Source organism: Phascolarctos cinereus, unplaced genomic scaffold, assembly GCF_003287225.1.
Source record: "Phascolarctos cinereus isolate Bilbo 61053 unplaced genomic scaffold, phaCin_HiC Scaffold_3;HRSCAF=262, whole genome shotgun sequence".
Lineage (NCBI taxonomy): Eukaryota > Metazoa > Chordata > Mammalia > Diprotodontia > Phascolarctidae > Phascolarctos > Phascolarctos cinereus.
Genome location: NW_027555736.1, coordinates 64,337,818 through 64,356,949, shown reverse-complemented (window position 1 = coordinate 64,356,949; position 19,132 = coordinate 64,337,818). Strand labels below are relative to the sequence as shown.

The window sequence follows — 19,132 nt, the reverse complement described above, 5'->3', positions numbered from 1 at the left end:
TCTGAGTGCAGCAAACTTAGGCCTTATCAATTTGACTTCTAGTTTATACTTCTCAGATATGAGAGAAGTTGAGACACTTTGGCTTCCCATATTTACAATTCTAACTCATCCATCAGGATGGCTTTGGTGTTTGTCTCCTGTAGTCCTGCATTCCATTTTCCCCCAGCTCTGCATAGACTGAGCAGAAAATAGTGTGGGTCAGTGGATGGCCCTCACTTACCGGCAGTGTTTATGTGACCCCGTCAAGGTTTCAATCACAAAGCATTCTCCTTCATTCAGACAATATGCAAGATCCTTGTCTTTGCACGGCTTAAAGTGCTCCGATCGTTCAGTGGAATATGTAGTCGTATCTGTCCACAAAAATGCACAGGGGAAAGAAATATATAGTCAGTATCTCATCAAAATCCAAGCCCCCTTTGCCAGACAGGTCCCATAAGCAATCCTAGAATTATATGTTCTGACAGCCTTTCTTATAGAAAAAAGAAGCATAGTTTTCCATGGCACAACATGGACTGAAAGGACAATTTGCTGTCTCTGTTCATATGGGACCAGTTATGCACAATGTGGTCACTTTATCAAACTGTCATATTTCTAAATTAAATTTTAATCATTAGGCTCACCCCCAAGTATCTCCAATTTAGAAAACATGTTAACAGTAAAAGCTGAATTACATTGTAGTAAGGCTTTCTGAATCTGCTTTCATTAATTTAAATTTTAACAAATACGGTGCATGGAAAATGGATACCTCCCTCTATCTTTTTTATTGCCACCACATGTTATAAAACATCTGATCAATAGATATTGTGAGTATTCTGTGGCAATCAAAGTAGGTTTCTGGTTTTTTAGTTACAGCTCTAATTGGCTAATAGCAGAACCAATTATTCCTCCAGTGTTTCTCCTTTCATTGCATAATTAAAATGCAAATGCTGCAAATACTGAAACAGACTTTTATATGTGAAGAATGCTGGATCTACCTATTTAATAGAATCAAGTTATTGCTATTTCTTAGCATTCTCTTGGGGGTAAAGGGTGAAATCTTAATTTTTCCAATCCAAGTCATTTCAAATCAAGAAGCATTCTCCTAACACGTCCTAAGCATCAAGAGTGTAAAGACAAAGCAACACCAAGAAAACAAAAGAAACAAGCAAGCAAAACAAAACAAAACAAAAAACAAAAAACCAAAACAAATAAAAAACCAGCCCCTGACCTCAAGAACCTTACATTCTACTTAGTCCAAAGAAAGAAAGGACACACCATGTAAATAATAAAGCCTATAAATAATCATTTAGGGGCAGCTAGGTGGTCCAGTGGATAGAGTATCAGCCCAGAAGTCAGGAGTACCTGAGTTCAAATCCAGCCTCAGACACATAACACTAGCTATGTGACTGGGCAAGTCATTCAACTCCAATTGCCTCATGAAAAAAAACAAAGTAAAAAAAATAAAAGGTAATAATCATTTAAAGCAGAGGAAGAGATTACCAATAACTGGGTGGTATAGGGGAGTAAAGAAATTTTCTTATAAGTGCTGTCACATGATCAGAGACTTCATGGAATGTAGGGATTCTAGGGAGTGGAGGAGAAGGAGTACATTGTAGGCATGGGGCACAAGTCTGTGCAAAATCATGGAGGTGGGAGATGAAATAGTGACTAGGTTAGTTTGGCTTGAATGGAAAATTTGCAAAAATGATTATTAGACAGTTGTCTGGTATATAGTCTCCTGTGTATGCCTTCTCTGATTTCTGCTTTGTTATTGACTTGGATAAATGGGTATCTTTGCTACCAGCTATGTATTTTCACTATGGAACTGGGATTTGGTAAGAGAGGGCTTCAAGCCTTGGATATAAAGCATTGAATCATGTCCCTTCCTCCAATTAATGAAGCAGTGATCAAAAGTGAGTTTAAACTTAAAACCACATTCCCTCATATGGGTTGTCACCCACAATTTAAGAAGTGCTAAAGCAGTCACAAGTTGAAAAAGTTTAAGAAGCCCTGCCTAGACTAATAATAATTAAAGAAGCAGATAGATATCATTCTAGCCTAGTAATCCCTTACTCTGAAGACAGCAGAATGGCCAAGCTTCTGGACCCATCTTCCTGCTTCCCTTCCTGAAAGAAAATAAAGCCTGCTTTGGAGAAGGGCTATGGAAGAAGATGCTAGAGATGTCTGTTCTGCCTCTCTTTCAGTCACAAAACAACACCCCTACGTCACAAGTGGGGAACAGCCCTCACTACATATATGTGCTTATATTTATTTATATGCTTATCATTGTGATTATTGGGGCAGCTAAGGTGGCACAATGGATAAAGCACCAAGCCTGTAATCAGGAAGACCTGAGTTCAAATTCAACCTCAGACACTTACTAGCTATGTGACCCTAGACAAGTCATGTAACCCTTTCTGCCCTAGTTTCCTCATATGTAAAATGAGCTGGAGAATGAAATGGCAAACCACTCCAATATCTTTGTCAAGAAAACCCCAAATGAGGTCACAGAGTCAGACATGACTGAAATGATTCAACAACAACAAAAATGATATTATCCTCCTCCTCCAGCCCATGAAATAAAATATATTTGCCTGGATGACAGAAAGATTTTATTTTTTTGGTTTTGTATTGCTAGTGGTGGCTTTCTGCACTAAATAAATACTTGTTGAATTGTTGTGGGAGCCAAATTGTACAAGGCTGAAAATGACAATCAATGACAACTGACCACCCTTCCTGGGGAAATGAATAGGCATATATATGCATTCCAGATATGAAAATTGATCTCTTCAAGAATCTGAGTTCTAACCTATGTGGTGTAACTAATTGATCAAAGTCTAATCATAAAATATACTGTTACATTCTGATAGGTACAAAATATAGAAGAAAGAAGTTCAAAGAAGTATATAAGCTTTTCTGTTTTATAAGTTTTCATCATCCTACGCAGCTAGCTGATGCATTGGAAAGAGTATTGGGCAGGGAGTCAGAAAGACCTGAGTTCAAATGTGGCCTCAGACATTTACTAGCTGTGTGACCCTGAGCAAGTCATTTAATCTTTGCTTCTGTTTTCTCATCTGTAAAATAGGGATAATAATAACATCTACTGTCCAGGGTTGTTGTATGGATCAAATGAGATAATAATTATAACATGCTTAGCACAGTGCCTGGCACACAGTAAGTGCTACTGAAATGTAAGCTATTACTGCTGTTGTTATATCCCTGAAGACTATAATCAGTTAAGGCAATTTTCACAACGTTCCATATATTTTCAAACTTCATGCCCTTTTCTAATCAGATGATTCTGGCACCACCAACAATTTACTGCAATTAAGAGAAGGGTTAGTGATGATTAAAACATTACTGCAAAATTTTACTAAATAAGCATTTTTTCCCATAAAGTAGAAAAGTATATTCAGATTACTACTCCCTAATTAACAATATCCCTTGGTCGAAGTTCATGTCCTTGATCAATCATACAATGAACTGTTTTTCTTACTCCCTTCAACATATCTACACACAGGGAATTTGGCTAAAATGACCATAAAGAGCATCCTGGAAAAGGAAAATAACAGGAAAAGAGACAAGGCCACATTTAGTCTAAAGGGTGAGTATAAGAGGATGTATGGCTAGCCCTTTCATGTAATGCATTATGTGAATAATTTTCTCCATGCTGGTCTTACAGACATAGTATATTCCCTGCCCTGGCCTAGGGGAGATGTCTTCTTTTACTAGACCTAGAAGTACTTTTACTTTAGATTCAAGTTTAGAGATTTCAACAATGCATTGTTAATTTTTTTAGATGATAGATAGATAGAAAGAAAGAGACCTATCTATAACTAGAGATAGATCAATAGACATGGAGATAGAAGTGATACATCTAGCACTAAGCATTTCTCTAACAAATTTTCATTCATCAATTATTGCATTTTTGAATTTAAGGGTGTGTGTGTGTGTGTGTGTGTGTGTGTGTGTGTGAGAGAGAGAGAGAGAGAGAGAGAGCGACATAGAGAGATCATTAGCTATAGATATGAAAAATACATAGATTTATTTTTATATATGACTATATATGTATGTGTGTGTATATACATACATATATACATACTTTATATATACTCTCTCTATATATGTATATATATGTATATACACACAAAATATTTATGTTTGTATGTATACAAATATTGATGTTATGTTCAGAAAACCAATTGGAAAAAAATGGTGCAATGGGAAGAGTGTCGGATATGGAGAGCTCTCCCTCATACTAGCTATGTGATCTTGAGAAAGATTCTTAATGTCTCTAGAACTCAGTTTCCTCATCTGTCAATCTATGGGCCTAGATTAATATCTTGAGGGTCTATGTCAGGGATTTTGAACTCTTATGTATCATGGACCCCTTTAAACAGTTTGATGAAGCCTATGGTTTCTTCCTGAAACAAAGTATTTTTAAATGCATAAAATATATAAACTTAAAAAGTAAAAAAAAAGTACATTTAAATACAGTTGTGAAAATATAAACTAGGCAAGTTTTCAGACTCCATAATATCATCCCTTGAACGTAAACACAAAAATATCCCAGAATCAAGAACACAACATAAGAAAACCTGCAGGAATTTTAAACAAATATTTAGAGACAGGGAACAAAAGACAGAATATTGAAGTAAAAAGGGAGCTGGCCCTGGAGTCCTAATAGACACAGGTTCAAGTCATGTCTTTGACCTACTAGCTATGTGACCTTGAGCATGTTAGGGAATTCTGTAAGACTAGAATTTGGAAAAAAAAAAGTTATGGATGTTTATGGATTTGCTATCTTATTGAAAAGGCATTTCCTCACCACACATTCCCTAAAAAATGAAGTCACAGGCCCAAGCTTCCCTCTTTTGCCCCCATTACTTCTAAGTATCACAGAAAGAAAAGGCTATTTCCCCCATCTTCTAAAATATAAGCTTTACGTAATAGGATGCCTGTTACTGATACCATGTTAGGAACTTTAATGGGTTTTCAATTTCTAAAGCTGAAACTAAAGTGGTTTAGTGTCTCTCATAGAGATACTTACCCTTCCTATGTCTACGTGGCTCACCATAAATAGCCTGACACTGAGAGAACTATAAATTCATGAAGTCTTAGAGATGGAAAGGACATTAAAGGCTATTGAGTCTGATCTTTACTTAAAGCAACAATAACCTCATCATTTTTTCCTAATATGCAAGCATTTGTTTTCAACCAGTTGTTGATTATTTGAGGTAGATGACATGCTTTCAAATCTTACTTTGACAATTACTGGTCATGTGACCATGAGCAAATAACTTCATACCTCTCAGCCTCATTTTCTTCTTTTATAAAAAGGATATACTTCTACTACACCTCCTACAATGGCATTGCACGGGAAATATCCTTTAAAGCACATATTATTATTTTATGTGCAATATTCAGGCTCAGTGGGTAGGTATACATACAGTGAGTCTCTCCTATGCCTGCTTTCTTTCACAGTAGATGTTTAAAATTCAGGAACTCAAGCCAAGAAATTAGATATGAAATACAATGTACTCAACTGCTACTCTGATTGTTGCACTACATTAATTCACTATCAGCTAACTTTTCCTTTAATGTCTTATTATCCATTTATTGATATTCACTGATCATTTCTACATGAACAGCTTAGTCATTTGCATAACATACAACATAAAGAGTGAGATTCTTGTTTTGTAATCAGTTATTTTAATAAGCTACAATTTGAGAGTGAAATACAATGGCAAGCCAATTACGATCAATTAATTTCCATCTGACAATTGCTGTCCCTAGTGGTTGCCACACTGTGCTGTGGGTTGCTTTCTCCATTGATATTTGAGTATCTACTGAACATTAATAAGATTGAGGGCATATAATGAATATTCCCACAAAAAAGAAAGAGAATATATATTCCCTACTGAGGAATCCACTTTAAAATTCATTAACATTTTTGTTGCCTCCAATTGTCGTTCTTATTGCTGTAGTTACTATTATTAAGGAAATCAAATGTGCCATTTTTAGGAATTGTCACTTCATTGGGCTTGAGGTCAACTTAACGATGAATAAGAATACCTAAAAAGAAAAATTTAGAACACTGCATTGTACTTCATACTCCCAGAGTGAAAAAAAAAAGTGTCTTCTTCACTGGCAAATTTCACATGTTGGAAGGTATATCTCAATGCCTCAAGGATGCTAGACAACACATGATATTTTACTTAAAAAGAATTTAAAAAAGAAACACAAAAGATATCAGTGGAGTAGAAGCATGAGCAGAAGCCCTTTGCGGAGTTTAAAACAACTCATTGAAAAGTGAAACATCTGCTTACTGAACTATGTTGGAGTTTTTGGCCATTCTTACCCCACCACATATTCCATATTGAATTTGTCAGTTACTTGTCAGTGGACAGCCTAATAAAAAGAGCCCATTTTTCCATATAGAACCAAGATTCTTTCTTCTCTCTGAGATAGGGACATCAAAGAGCAGTATTAGAGAGGTAAGAGGTATACTTTTGTGATATTCAAATTTATTGGATAAAAATATGTTCTGCTATCTTAGCTTCTTTAATAGTGTGATGTAGATCTCACATCCATGAATTCAACTAAACTTTTCTGGTACCTATCACACAGACACACCCCACACACACACGTGTATGTGTGCATATGCATATGTATACATATGTGTGGGTTTTTTTGTACTTTGGGGTAATAAATTCTGTAAGCTAGGTTGTTATGTAATATACATATTTTTATTCTTTTAACATTACTTCAGTAAGGCTACAAAGAACACTCTCTTATTGTCATATCTGATGATCAAATCAACCATTGTGTTTGTGATTTAGTCACCACTAAGTTTCTATAAGTTATTATAGGTCAAGCAATAGCAATCTGTTCCTTAATTGTTATCCTTAAAAAAAAATATCCTTTTGTGTTTTCTGTAATCTATATAACATCTTGAGGTACACAAATCAGAACTGCCAATAGTATTCCAGGTGACAATCTTTGGTGGTTTCCAATTTTTTTTTTATGTTAGCTACCATTTTGCTGGCCTTTTTACTTGTGCTTATATGTTGTGAGCAACATATTGTACGAGTGACTCCTGGAATCCGCTTCTTGGCTATAACTTAAAGTTTAGAGTCCATTTTTTTTCATAAATACAGTTAAACATTATTTTCACTTAACACATCTGTCACACCTGGCTGCCTTTAAATGTATTCGTAACATCTCTGTCGATTTATACCACTTTCTGAGGTCACCATTGGTAACCTTCTAGACCAATAATCCTTTGAAATTGAAAGTTTCACATATTGGTCAACAATTACACAATATTACTCTAGAATTTAATCAGAACTCCTAAGCTTAGCATTTAATTCATATTTGGTTCAGAAATATTGTATGCTTCAGGAATGACCTTATTCACGGTTATGGTAAGAATGCAGAGGGCATCCAGGGGTGTGTTAAAGCAGGTCAAATCAACTTTTGAGAGTGCAAGGATCATTAAGACTAAATGGAAAAAAAAATTCTTTGTCCTCAAGGACTGATCCTCATCAGAATGAAAATCCCCCAAGAAATCTAATCTGTAGACCTTCACAGTTTTCCATTTTAGAGTGAATAAAATTACCTGGTTCAAAAGATAATCTGATCATGAGGCACATCATGCTATCTTCCTTCATAAGGACCAAATCAAAGAGGGATTCTAGTCTCTGTTGACCTCCTGCCATCCCAAAATGTACCTGTTACAATCTGACCACCAAATGTCATCAATGGTTTTCTAGTTGACTTCCTGACATTTGGGAATTTTAAATACCTGCTACTGTCTTGGAGCTTTATAAGGACCTTCCTTGTTTCCAATCATCTAGAGCATCAAATAGCATGTATTTTCTTCCATTCCTTGTTCTCTGAGGTGCCAATTAAGATTTAAGATTTTCACTTGATATTAAATACCACTGCTAACCGTACATGTTTGAGACTTCTGGCATTTATAAAGTATATTTATGTAAATTGGTTCGACTTTTCCATTCTCTTTATTATCCAATGGGAGAAGGGAAAAAGGAAGAAATGTTTTGGGGTTTTTTTTAATAGACTTAATTTTCTTCAAGTACATGTCAATCCTTTCTACTATCCTAGGAATTCCTCAGTTAATCTAAGTCTTGTGATCTTTCACACATAAAGAGAGAAAGAGAGAGAGAGAGAGAAAGAGAGAGAGAGAGAGAGAGAGAGAGAGAGAGAGAGAGAGAGAGACAGACAGAGAGAGAGAGAGACAGACAGACAGAGAGAGAGAGAGAGAGACAGACAGACAGACAGAGAGAGAGAGACAGAGAGAGAGAGAGAGAGAGACAGAGACAGAGACAGAGAGAGGCACCATTCTTAACAAGATTACTAAGTTAGACCCAGATAATGTCTTTCTTCTTTAGGGTAAAATATCTGGGAGCCAGCAGCAAAGAGTCAATGTTATGATAGGGAAATATACTGAAGAGGGTGGAAGGCAAGATATTCCCAAAGACAAAATACCAAATTAGGGGTAGAATAAGAGTTCAAAAAAAACAGTAATAAAAGCTAAATGTAGTTTTCTGCTAATTAAATGTCTGCCATAAAGTATTATTTTTTTTTCTCAGTTAGCTTCTAAAAAGTTAAATTTTCTTAATAACTAACTAAAGCATAGAAAAAGTCTGCTATTTCTCATGACAATATTGTCAAATCATTGGTAGTAAAGAGAGCAACCAATATATTGTTTAAGCTATTGCAATAAATAGACCAAATAGGATAAGAAACAAATATGTGAGTACATTATAATCACCTTTTCAAAAACTAGCTACAGAATACACATTGTTGTGATATCAAGGGAAGAATACTAGACTATACATCCAAAGATTAAGTCAAATTCTAGTCTTTGCTCTATCAATAATTGTGTCTTTTTGGTCAACTCAACCTCTTTGGGACTGTTTTAGCATCTATAAAAATGAAGGAGTAGGCCTATATTCCCATTTAAACATTTCTGTAAATCCTATCATGTGTAAAATATATTAGTAAGTACTAGGGATACAGAAGTATAAAAAAAAATTAACCCAATGAAGTACAAAGAATACTGGATTTGAAGTCACCAGATTTGTCTATGAATCCTGGCTCTGCTACTTTTTAGCTGTATGACCTAGGACAAGTAACTTAATATTTTCATACCTATTTCTTCATCTACAAAATTAAAAAAGGTGGGGCTAAATATTTTTAAAATATTTTTATCAATATATTGTTTTTAAAAGGCTTATATTTCCCAATGCAATCCTCCAGATGTTTTCTAGGTTTCCTTCCAAGTCTGAATCTATGAATCTTACCCTTAATGAGTTCATAGTTTAATGTAGCACAAATATGGGGTTGAGCATATAAAATGTTTAAAAATATGGTCAGTGTAAATAAAGAAAATTGTGAAAGGTTCCAGGAAATTTGTGAGGGAAATGTTTAATGGAGGAAGAAACAAATGAATTGAAACTTGAAAGAAGTTACAGACTTGAACAAATGGAGATTGGGTAAGGGAAAAAAATCTATTTCAAGCAAGACAAGAAGAAGCAGTGTGGTAGATCAGAAAGAGTGACAATTTTGGGTCATAGGGTCTGGCTTTAAATCTTGGCCCTTCTACTTAATGCTGATGTGACTTTGGGCAAATCAACTTAACTGTTGAATTCCAATTACTTCATCTATAAAAGGAGAGGACTGGTTGACTTCTAAGGTATGGTCCAGCTCTAAATCTGTGAGCCTGTGAATATAATGAGGTGAAGAAAAAATGAGAGGAGGCAGGAGGAAGGGTAAGGTAGGAACATAGAATACATGGAAGAGAATATGAGGTAATGTTGGAGAGGTAGAAACCGGATTGTGGATATAGTTTAAAGTCATAATTAGGACATAGAACTTTATTTCCTAGGTGATAGGGAGCCACAGTTTTTAAGTAGGAGACAAACTTGATCAAAGAAAGTCATTTGGAATTAGTAATCTCTACAACCCCATCTATTTCTACACCTCCATAAGTCCTTGGCTTCTCAGTCATGTAGGCTGGAGTTTACTTGCAAGTGCACTCAATGATTTTTCAAGAAGTATAACATCATTTAATAATTACTTATATTCTAACACAAACTTTTCCTTACTTAGGCTTCATAGTAAGATATTCTGCTATGAGGGCAAAAAATCCAAGCTCCTTTGAGAAAGAGTGTGTTTCTCTTCTCCTTTCACCAAATCAACACCCTCAATAAAACTCAGGTCTCCTGACTCAGGAAGGCTCATGAAAGCTTTATGTAGCTCAAATTTACTGAACAAGACTGATATATACAATGTAGAAATTATCCCCCAATCTCCCTCATTTCTATCAATACATTTTTTGGTGGAAAAAAAAGAGCCAAACATATCCGAAGTAATGGTTTTTAGATCAGAATTTCATTTATTTTTCAAAGTAGCACACTCTTACCTAAATCATCTAGGCAACAAATATTTATTGTCTCCATTATGTGCCAAGTACTGTGGGCACAAAAAGGCAAAAACAAACAATCCCTTTCTATCTGCCTGCCCCCCATAAAAAATCCAACAAATAAGAACTATTTCCTAAATACTTGTTATGAACCTAGAACTGCATTGTCCTTATATAGAGCCACAGAACCTTAGATTTGATCAAGGGAGATCATTTTCAAAGATGGCTGGGTAGCTTTCATGGAGACCATGAAAGACTACTGTTAACAGATAGAAACTAAAAGAAATATTGGATCCAGATGGATGACAAAGTATGGTCATTTTACTGATTTTTTTTCAGAATTTGCAGAATGTATTTTCTAGAAAGAAGAAATGTTGCAATAGTCTACTAACCTATAAAACAATCTGGTAGTTTTAGGGACAGACTAACTACTTGATTGAAGCATCTTTGAGAGAATGTAGCTCTGTCCTTTATGTCATATGTCTGCAGTGTGATTAGAATTTGCCATTCAGTAGCAAGAAAATGGTTTATAAAATATTTAATGGTCAAGAAATTTTAAGAATACAGCACAGCTTGAAAAGAAAACAAACCATTTCTCAGCTGGCAGAAGCCAAAGATCACTGTCTCCCTGCTGCTAAAGATCAGACAATTGTTCACTTTGCAGGCATGGGAGAAATAGAGAGTTTTTGGCAAATAATTCAAAAGTTCAGGTGAATCAAGCAGCTGCTAAGAGGACTGACAGTTCTCCCTGTAACCCATAATAATCAATTCTTGCAGTAAATGTAAAAAAGGCTGTTATTAAATTTGCATTACACACCTGCCAAATTCAAGGTTGGAATATTTCTTCTAAAGAGGGCTGCTCTAGCATTAAGCAAACTCACACATTATTCCCAAGGTGGAACTGAAATGGACTTATTTTGGTAACAGTGGTTCAAAATGGAAAGCTTAAATTTATGTCCTTTTTTGTGATTTTTCCCCACTCTTTTTGGGCACAAAAAATTCAATAGTAATCTTACTCACATGTTTGTCTTTCCTTTTCTCCTGATATGTTGACTCTCAAATGGTAGAAGGGAATTACAGGGGAATCTGTATTATATTCTCCCACTCCTCCCAAATTTAGCTTTTCTATGAATCCCTTACCCCTACTGACCATGTGAGGGAGTAAATGACATAATATCCCAGGAGCAATTGGTGCCAAAGGTGATTTCCATCTAGAACTTCCAGTATTTTTCCCTTTCCTTTTCAATTATCTAGTTTCCAAGAAGTGCCACTTACAGTGAAAAATAAGTAAGGACTTACAATGTAGTCTCTTCATCTTGAGGTGCTGAGGCATACAGATCCAGTGTTTTAATAGTTACACAGAAAGGGAGAATAAGAGAAAGGCCATAAAATATTTATAAACCCATCAAAAGTTGATTTTTATTTTGAGGCCACTTTTCAGGTTTAGATTTAGGGCATTAGAACCTAAACTAGTTTTTGTTCATCTATAATTGAATTACTAGAGTAAAGAATATGTAAGTACCATGAGGGCAGGGACTGAATTTTATCTATGTTTTCCACCCCCAAGCACAACAAACTCTACAAACAGTATGTACTTAATGGGAGTTTTTTGGATTGAATTTGATTAAATAGCTTTCATCCAGAGGGTGAATCTAAGCACTTATAGAACAGCCCTTGTATACTTGCTCCTCCCCCAACATAGGGTTGGTAATCTCAGACAAAAATTCCCAAAAGCTTCCATTCACTTCGTTTCCTGGTTTAGCCTGCTCAGTCCACACCAAATGGGAATTTGGGAAAAGTAGGAGGAAGAGAGAAATAAGAGAGGAATTTCAGTGCAAAGCAAAGAACTGATGTTTTGCTGGTATCCATTTTAAACTCCTCTGCTCAGCTGCTGAAGTGATTTTCCAAAAGTGTAGGTTTGAGGTCTATGTTACCTCCTCTCATCCCATATCAATAAAGACAATTGTCTCTTGATTATCTTCAGGAGCAATTATTAAACATTCTTTGACTTTTAAAGCCTTTTACAGCCTTGATGTCCTTTCCTACCTTTCCAATTTTTAAAAAAAAATTTTTCTTTTGCTCTTTCCCACTCTATGATCTTGTGACATTGGCCTACTCACTATTTCTAACCCATCATGTACCATTTTTTGGACTACATGCACTTATATTAGTTGTGGTCTGTTCACAGATTACTCCCACTCCTTATCTCCACCTCTTGGCTTCCCTGACTTCTTTTATGACTGAGTTCAAATTCCACTCCTCTGTCTTTTCCCAGTCCTCCCTGTCCAGCAGCGGCTAATGCCTTCCTTCTGAAATTACCTTCCATTTACAACTTATATAATGTATAAAGTGTATATAGTTATTTGTGTATTGTTTTCCCCATTAGAATTTTATTTTAAAACAAGGCACCATGTTGTTATCTTTTTATAGCTAGTTCTTAACAGTGCTTGACATTCACACAAATACTTAATGTTTGTTGACTGAATGAGCTAACCTCACTAAGTTCTTGTCTTTTTATAATGTGTGTACCTATTTTATTTATAATTACTATGTAATTAAATTGGATTACTTCCAAAGGTACCCAATTCTACCCAAATATGCAGACCATATCTGACTTCCGAGGCCCAGATGCAACTTCCAAGAAAAACACACCCTCGCATACATCTAGAAAACAGCAAGTGATATTTGAACTTTCAGATGACAAATTACTTGATTCTTAGGATGCTATAAGCTTCCCAAGTAGGAGATTTAATTACGTAAATAAGTAGCTTGTTAATGTGTTCCTTAGTTAAGAAGAAAGATAAGATGTCCTCAATAAGTGCGTATTTAATGAATGACCATGTGAAACAAGGTGAACATTTGCTACATTAAGAAGTTTACCGTTAAGAGGAAAGTTAGGTTAAATGATAAGAAAGAAATATGTTGTAATGCTAGCATTTGGCACAGTAAAATATTGAGTAAATAAGGATCTAACACACCAGGCCAGAATACTAAGGACTCATCTTTATTTTTAGACATACAGTTATTTTGTAGAACAAATAATATAGATCATCAAGTCTGAAAAATAATTATGATGTATTATATTCAAGTATTGACTAGCAGAAACATTTCTTGTCTGGCCACCAAAGACATGTTTAACCGAAGCAGAAATAATGATCATAATGATAACAATAGTAGTAGTAGTAGTAATCATAAATAAGAGTAAGAATAACTAAATTAGATAAAAAGATCCTAGAATTTTTAACATACTAATATAAATTTACCAAGTTATTAGTATTTTGAAGGCTGTCTTTTCTCTCAGGTGGTATAGAATACAAATATGGATAAATGATAGATATAGATAGATAGATAGATAGATAGATAGATAGATAAATAATGCACTATAGATGTATTATTTAATAAAAAAGCTAAATCTGGAGCCAATTGCCATCAATAGAAATCTCTTCTTTATAAATTCACCAGCTCAGACCAATTTCCTAGTTCTCTGTAACTGCTGTACTGGGAAAAGTTGCCTTCAAGTGAAGAGGCAGACAAATGTGTTACCTCCAAAGTATACTATTTTGACCGTAATATACAGATCACATACAATTTCCTAGACCCAGACATAAAGGGGCAATTTCCAAGAAAAACACATCTAAGTATACTAGAAAAAAGAAAGTGATATTTTAACTGGTAGGTCTTAAGTTTTTTGATTCATGGGGTATATAAGCATTCCAAGTGTGCCCTATAACATATTTGATTCAATAAAAACTTTCTCAGAGTAAAGAGGGAAAAGGCAAGCAGAGCAGGTCACCAGCATTAAGGCATGCATGCTACTGGTTCTTATAGGGTTTGTGAGATAGAAGAATAAGTGAGAATAACTTCATGCCACATGCCATTAGCTGCCTCCCCTCCTCTGCCCAAATCTTCACCCTCTCTCCTCTAATGTAGAAGTGTTGCACATGTTGCCATAGCCACCAGCAACACTCCCAGTTATAGAGAGACCTAATTAAAATGTAATTGGGAAATGTCTAGCAAAAAAGAAAAAAAAGAAAATATAACACAACATAGATATTGTCAATACAGGCTTTTATATCAATATGTAGCTCACAGTGAGTTTGATACCATTAGTCTAATATGTCTGCCAGCCCTCTCTGAAATGTTTTTCATTTAGTACTTATAGATTTGTTTTAATACTTTTTTGAAGACATGTTTGAGGACATGAATTGCTTACAGATATATTGTGCAGATCAGTGACATTTCACCTTTACTTGTACAGTTTTTTTTCTTATTTAATATATATTATTTCAAATATGTTATGTTCAGTTACATGTGCCCACCACAGGGTATACAATGCAGGCTAAAAATCAAACTGTACAGTCCCACTTGTAAGACGTCCCAGAGGACAGACATATTTGGAGATGAAGGCTACATGTCTGTGTAGGTCAAAACACAGTTTTAGCTTATTGCTGACAAATTCAGGCATTGTGATGCTGCTTATGACCACTGTGTAAGAGAAAAACAGGGAGTACTCTTTCCATTTTGCCATTCATTTAGATAGCTGTCTCAGGTCCCTTTATCACATGCAGAAACATCCTTTGAGAAAAAAAAATATTCACGCACACACACACATACACACACATAAACACTTTTAATTACATTTTATCTAGTAATGTAACTTTTCCTTTCTTTGTCTCTTCTAATTTGAGATGTTCCAATAATGTGCTTGATTTTCCTCCATCTATATTTATGTATGTTTGTATGTATACATATACACATACGTAATTCATATATGTGCATATATATTAATATAACTTTCTCCATATATAATACATATATATATTTATATGTCTGTATGTGTACATATATCTATATTTATCTTATATCTGTATCTATGAATAGAACTCACATGTATCACTGAATTTAATTCAACAAACATTTGTTAAGTGCCTATTGTGTGTAGAGCCCTCCTGTGTGGATGTGGTGTGATCCTGGGTCCTAGAAGATTATCCTGGCAGAGTATTCCTTCCTTCTGATAGCTCCTACTAAGCTGGAATGGCTGCTTGTTATGTGAATTTAGCAATCGAGTGTGTTTCAGTTTGATAATCAACCTTGCCAACTTTGGGGAGGTCCATCTTTGGGTAGGACTCAGAAGGAAGTACGTCATTGAGCAGAAGTTCACAAAGACTGTTTTCTAAGCCTAAAACAGCTATGATCAGTGATGATAGAGAGAGCACCCCTATCAATAGAATGACAGGTTCTTGATATATGAAAGACACAGCAAAGTGCTGAGAGGGATGGAGGGAGGGAGGAAGGGGAAGAGAGAGAGAGAAAGACAGAGAGAGAGAGAGAGAGACAGAGAGAGAGAGAGAAAGAGACAGAGACAGAGAGAGACAGAGAGCTGCTAAATGCAAAAAAATATGAATAAATTAAAGATAATTGATCATTAAAATAAAGATGACAGAGAGATAGTTTATGGATGAACTATATGCCTGGAACTGTGCTTAGTGCTAAGGATACAAACACACGCAAGCAGAATAGTCCCCAAAATCAAAACAATTTATATTTTAATGGGGGAAGACAGTCCTAAAGAAGGACTAGAAAATGGGACACTGGGGATAGACAGCAGGTAACAGTGTAGTATGGAGCTGGCAGGATAATAGAATGATTACTTAGGAAAGATAAGACAAAAAGCTCACCATTCAGAGCAAAATGACTTAGGAATAGGGAAGGTAGGTAGTGGAGTGCACCCAGAAGTGACATGTAGGCCTAGACTTCAGGAAATTAAGGCAAAAGCTCACTTCTCAGATCCAAGGAACACAGTGAAATGATTTTCGGTGAAGGTGATGATATAAGTAGAGGATGAGGAAGATCCAGAGTTTAAAACATATGTAGTGCCAATCCTTATGGAGCCTTGTTATTTAGTTGGGAGATATGACATGTACAAGAGATAACATAAGACAGTGAATATTAGGATAGTTTTTAAATCAAGAAGCCTTGAGTTTACCCAATACAATATCTAGCACATGATGCTTAAGAAATGCTTGTTGGTAGATTAAAAATCATTACTGATTATGCAGAGGAAAGATGAGAAAGCCTAGTGGAGAATCAAGATGAGATTTGCTAGACAGGTAGAAATTAAATAGGCTAGGAAGCAGGGATGTGGGAGAAGTAGAATATGAACATTCTAGGCATGAGCAGAGGCATAGATGTTGGAAACTACTGGTTACAAAAAGGGGGAAGGTGAATATTCCTCTTTGGCTTGAGTATGAAAAATGAGAATAGGAATAGTCTGAACTAAGGTGAGAATGGCAGGATACTGTCAGAATGAGGAAGACTTCAAATTCCAGGGTCAGTCAAAAGTTCATGGGTCAAGAGCTGGAATGGTTCTTACAATCTAGCTTGTCTAACTTTCTCATTTTACTGATGAGAACTTATGGTCCAAAGAGGCTCAATGATTTGCCTGTGATTATAGAACAGAGCCAACAGATAATATGGAGCCATCATAAGGAACTAGGTGGAGAAACAGCATGCATGGATCCATGACTTGAAGGAGATTAGTTTGGCATTAGCAAGAAGGAAGAAGTACAGGGGGAAGAAAGTGAAGAAAACTATGAAAATAGGTTAATAGTAATGGGGGCCTGTGCTAAGTGGTTTCAGTGGGAATAAAAAAAAAAGAGGGATGGATACAAGCAACATGATAGAAGATATCTAGGGAGATTTTACTTAAGTCACAGTTCAGGCAGAATTTCTCAGTGATAACTGAAATCTCTATTTTAAATGTATTTGAAATAGGAAATGGCTATGTGCTAATCATTATATCCTGATAACTAAGCTGGTGACTCCACTTCTCAAAATAAGGGAGCTAAAAATGAGCTGCTTTATATTACTAGAGAAGAAAGCTTCACTTAATGTCTGGTTTGGTCTAATGGTTAAACTCATAGGTTCTGATTCCTGGAAGACACTTTTTCCCTTTGTGGAACCCTGATAATGTTCCCTGTGGGTAGAGCTCTCTCCTGGTATCAAAGGAGTATGCTTTTGTATAGTCTTACATTTGCCTTGGTATGTCAAGTTTTTCCTTATCGTGTTTTTTCACTCCAAATGCAAACACAACCATCATCCACTGATGTTCCAGGGACACTATTACTTGCCCAAATAGAAGTCAAAAACATATGACCTTTCATAATTCACAAAGTCATCTTCTGGTCATTGGAAGGGAGAGGGAGGAGAGAGAACTTGGTTCTCCCTCAAAGGGCAAATCCATTAATTACAACTACACTGACCTATTTCTAGAATATCCTACTAGAATTAGGGATTTCAAACTTCCTTCCTATAGTAAGTATAGTTGCAGAGGTGTCTTAGATTTTTTCAATTTCAAAACATTAATTGAATCATCTAATTTTATCCAGTTATCCAAGTATCTAACTCCTCCTTAATTATTTGTTCACATATATTTTAATAGGTTTATTGATGAATTCAATAGAATCATATAAAGCTTCTGCAATTATATTAATCATTGTTAGGGGGTGGGGGAGTAGAACATTTTCTTATACCGACATGCCCACCTATTATTTCCTCTATTAGAATGTAAGCTTCTTGAGGGATATAGCTGTTTTCATTTTTGTCTTTGTATCCCAGTGCCTAATATCACACACACACACAATTCCGGTGTTTCATATATGTGTATATGTGTGTGTGTGTGTGTATATATATATATATATATATATATATATATATGTGTGTGTGTGTGTGTGTGTGTGTGTGTGTGTGTGTGTGTGTATGTGTATATATATATATGTGTGTGTGTGTATGTATATATATATGAATATGTATAAACATATTTGTAAGAATATTATATGTATATATACACATGTATATATATATGCACGTGTGTAAGTACACACACATATATTCTTTCCACTAAATGAAAGTGTATTCTATATTGAAGAAGATTCGAAAAGTGAGAGAGACATTTTAAAGGCATAACTTAGAAGCTATGCGACAAGCATTTTCCAAAATACATTTTTTATATGTGATAAGCATTAATATATGGCATTCTTCATTACACCAACATAATCTCAAAGAGAATCAAAATGTTCCCATGTAATCTATCATTTACTGTAACAAATGAGGACATCTGAGGGACATTCATTCTCACTAAGGAGCGAAGTTATAGAGCACATATCTGAACACAATATGAATTATGTACTCTTTCCAGGGCACAGACCATGCATCTTTTATTTCTTTTCTGTGTTCCCATAGCAGTTGTAGCAGTGCTAAGCAAAGTAGAAGCTAAATGAGGGCATATTGAATTAAACACATGCTGTGGTCTCCTGAGAGAGAGAATGGTATAGATGGTGTACATAAAAATACTGATGTTGAAGAAACAGAGAAAATGCAAACATGTCAAAAGCTGCTTAACACCATATGATAACAAGCAATGCTCCAATGAAAATGAAAGCCAGAAAGGGAGGTGAAAGCATTCCTGGATCCTCATAGAACATTTTCTTATGAAAGATCTAGAGAAGTATGTCAAGGAATTTACTGAATAAAAATGCAGTAAATAAATAATGCATTTTTAACCCTAAGATGTCTCTTTCTTTCCAAGTAACAATTTAGAAATTATTTATTCACTGAGGCATCTATCATGTTGACAACCTCATGGCCTGGGGATAAGCAATCAGGCCATAAAACATTTACATTATTCTAAAAATCTCCTAACAT

At 35.3% G+C, this 19,132-nt stretch overlaps 1 protein-coding gene across 1 annotated transcript in view; it reads right to left on the bottom strand.

Moving 5' to 3' along the window:
• Window positions 1–216: 216 nt before the first annotated feature.
• The window catches only part of LOC144456269 (pro-neuregulin-3, membrane-bound isoform-like), a 453,429-nt gene continuing 434,513 nt past the window's right edge, over window positions 217–19,132 (bottom strand). Inside the window, exon 2 of the mRNA XM_078150885.1 lies at window positions 217–350. Within this exon, the coding sequence (XP_078007011.1) occupies window positions 217–350 (134 nt within the window). The remainder of the gene's footprint in view (window positions 351–19,132) is intronic.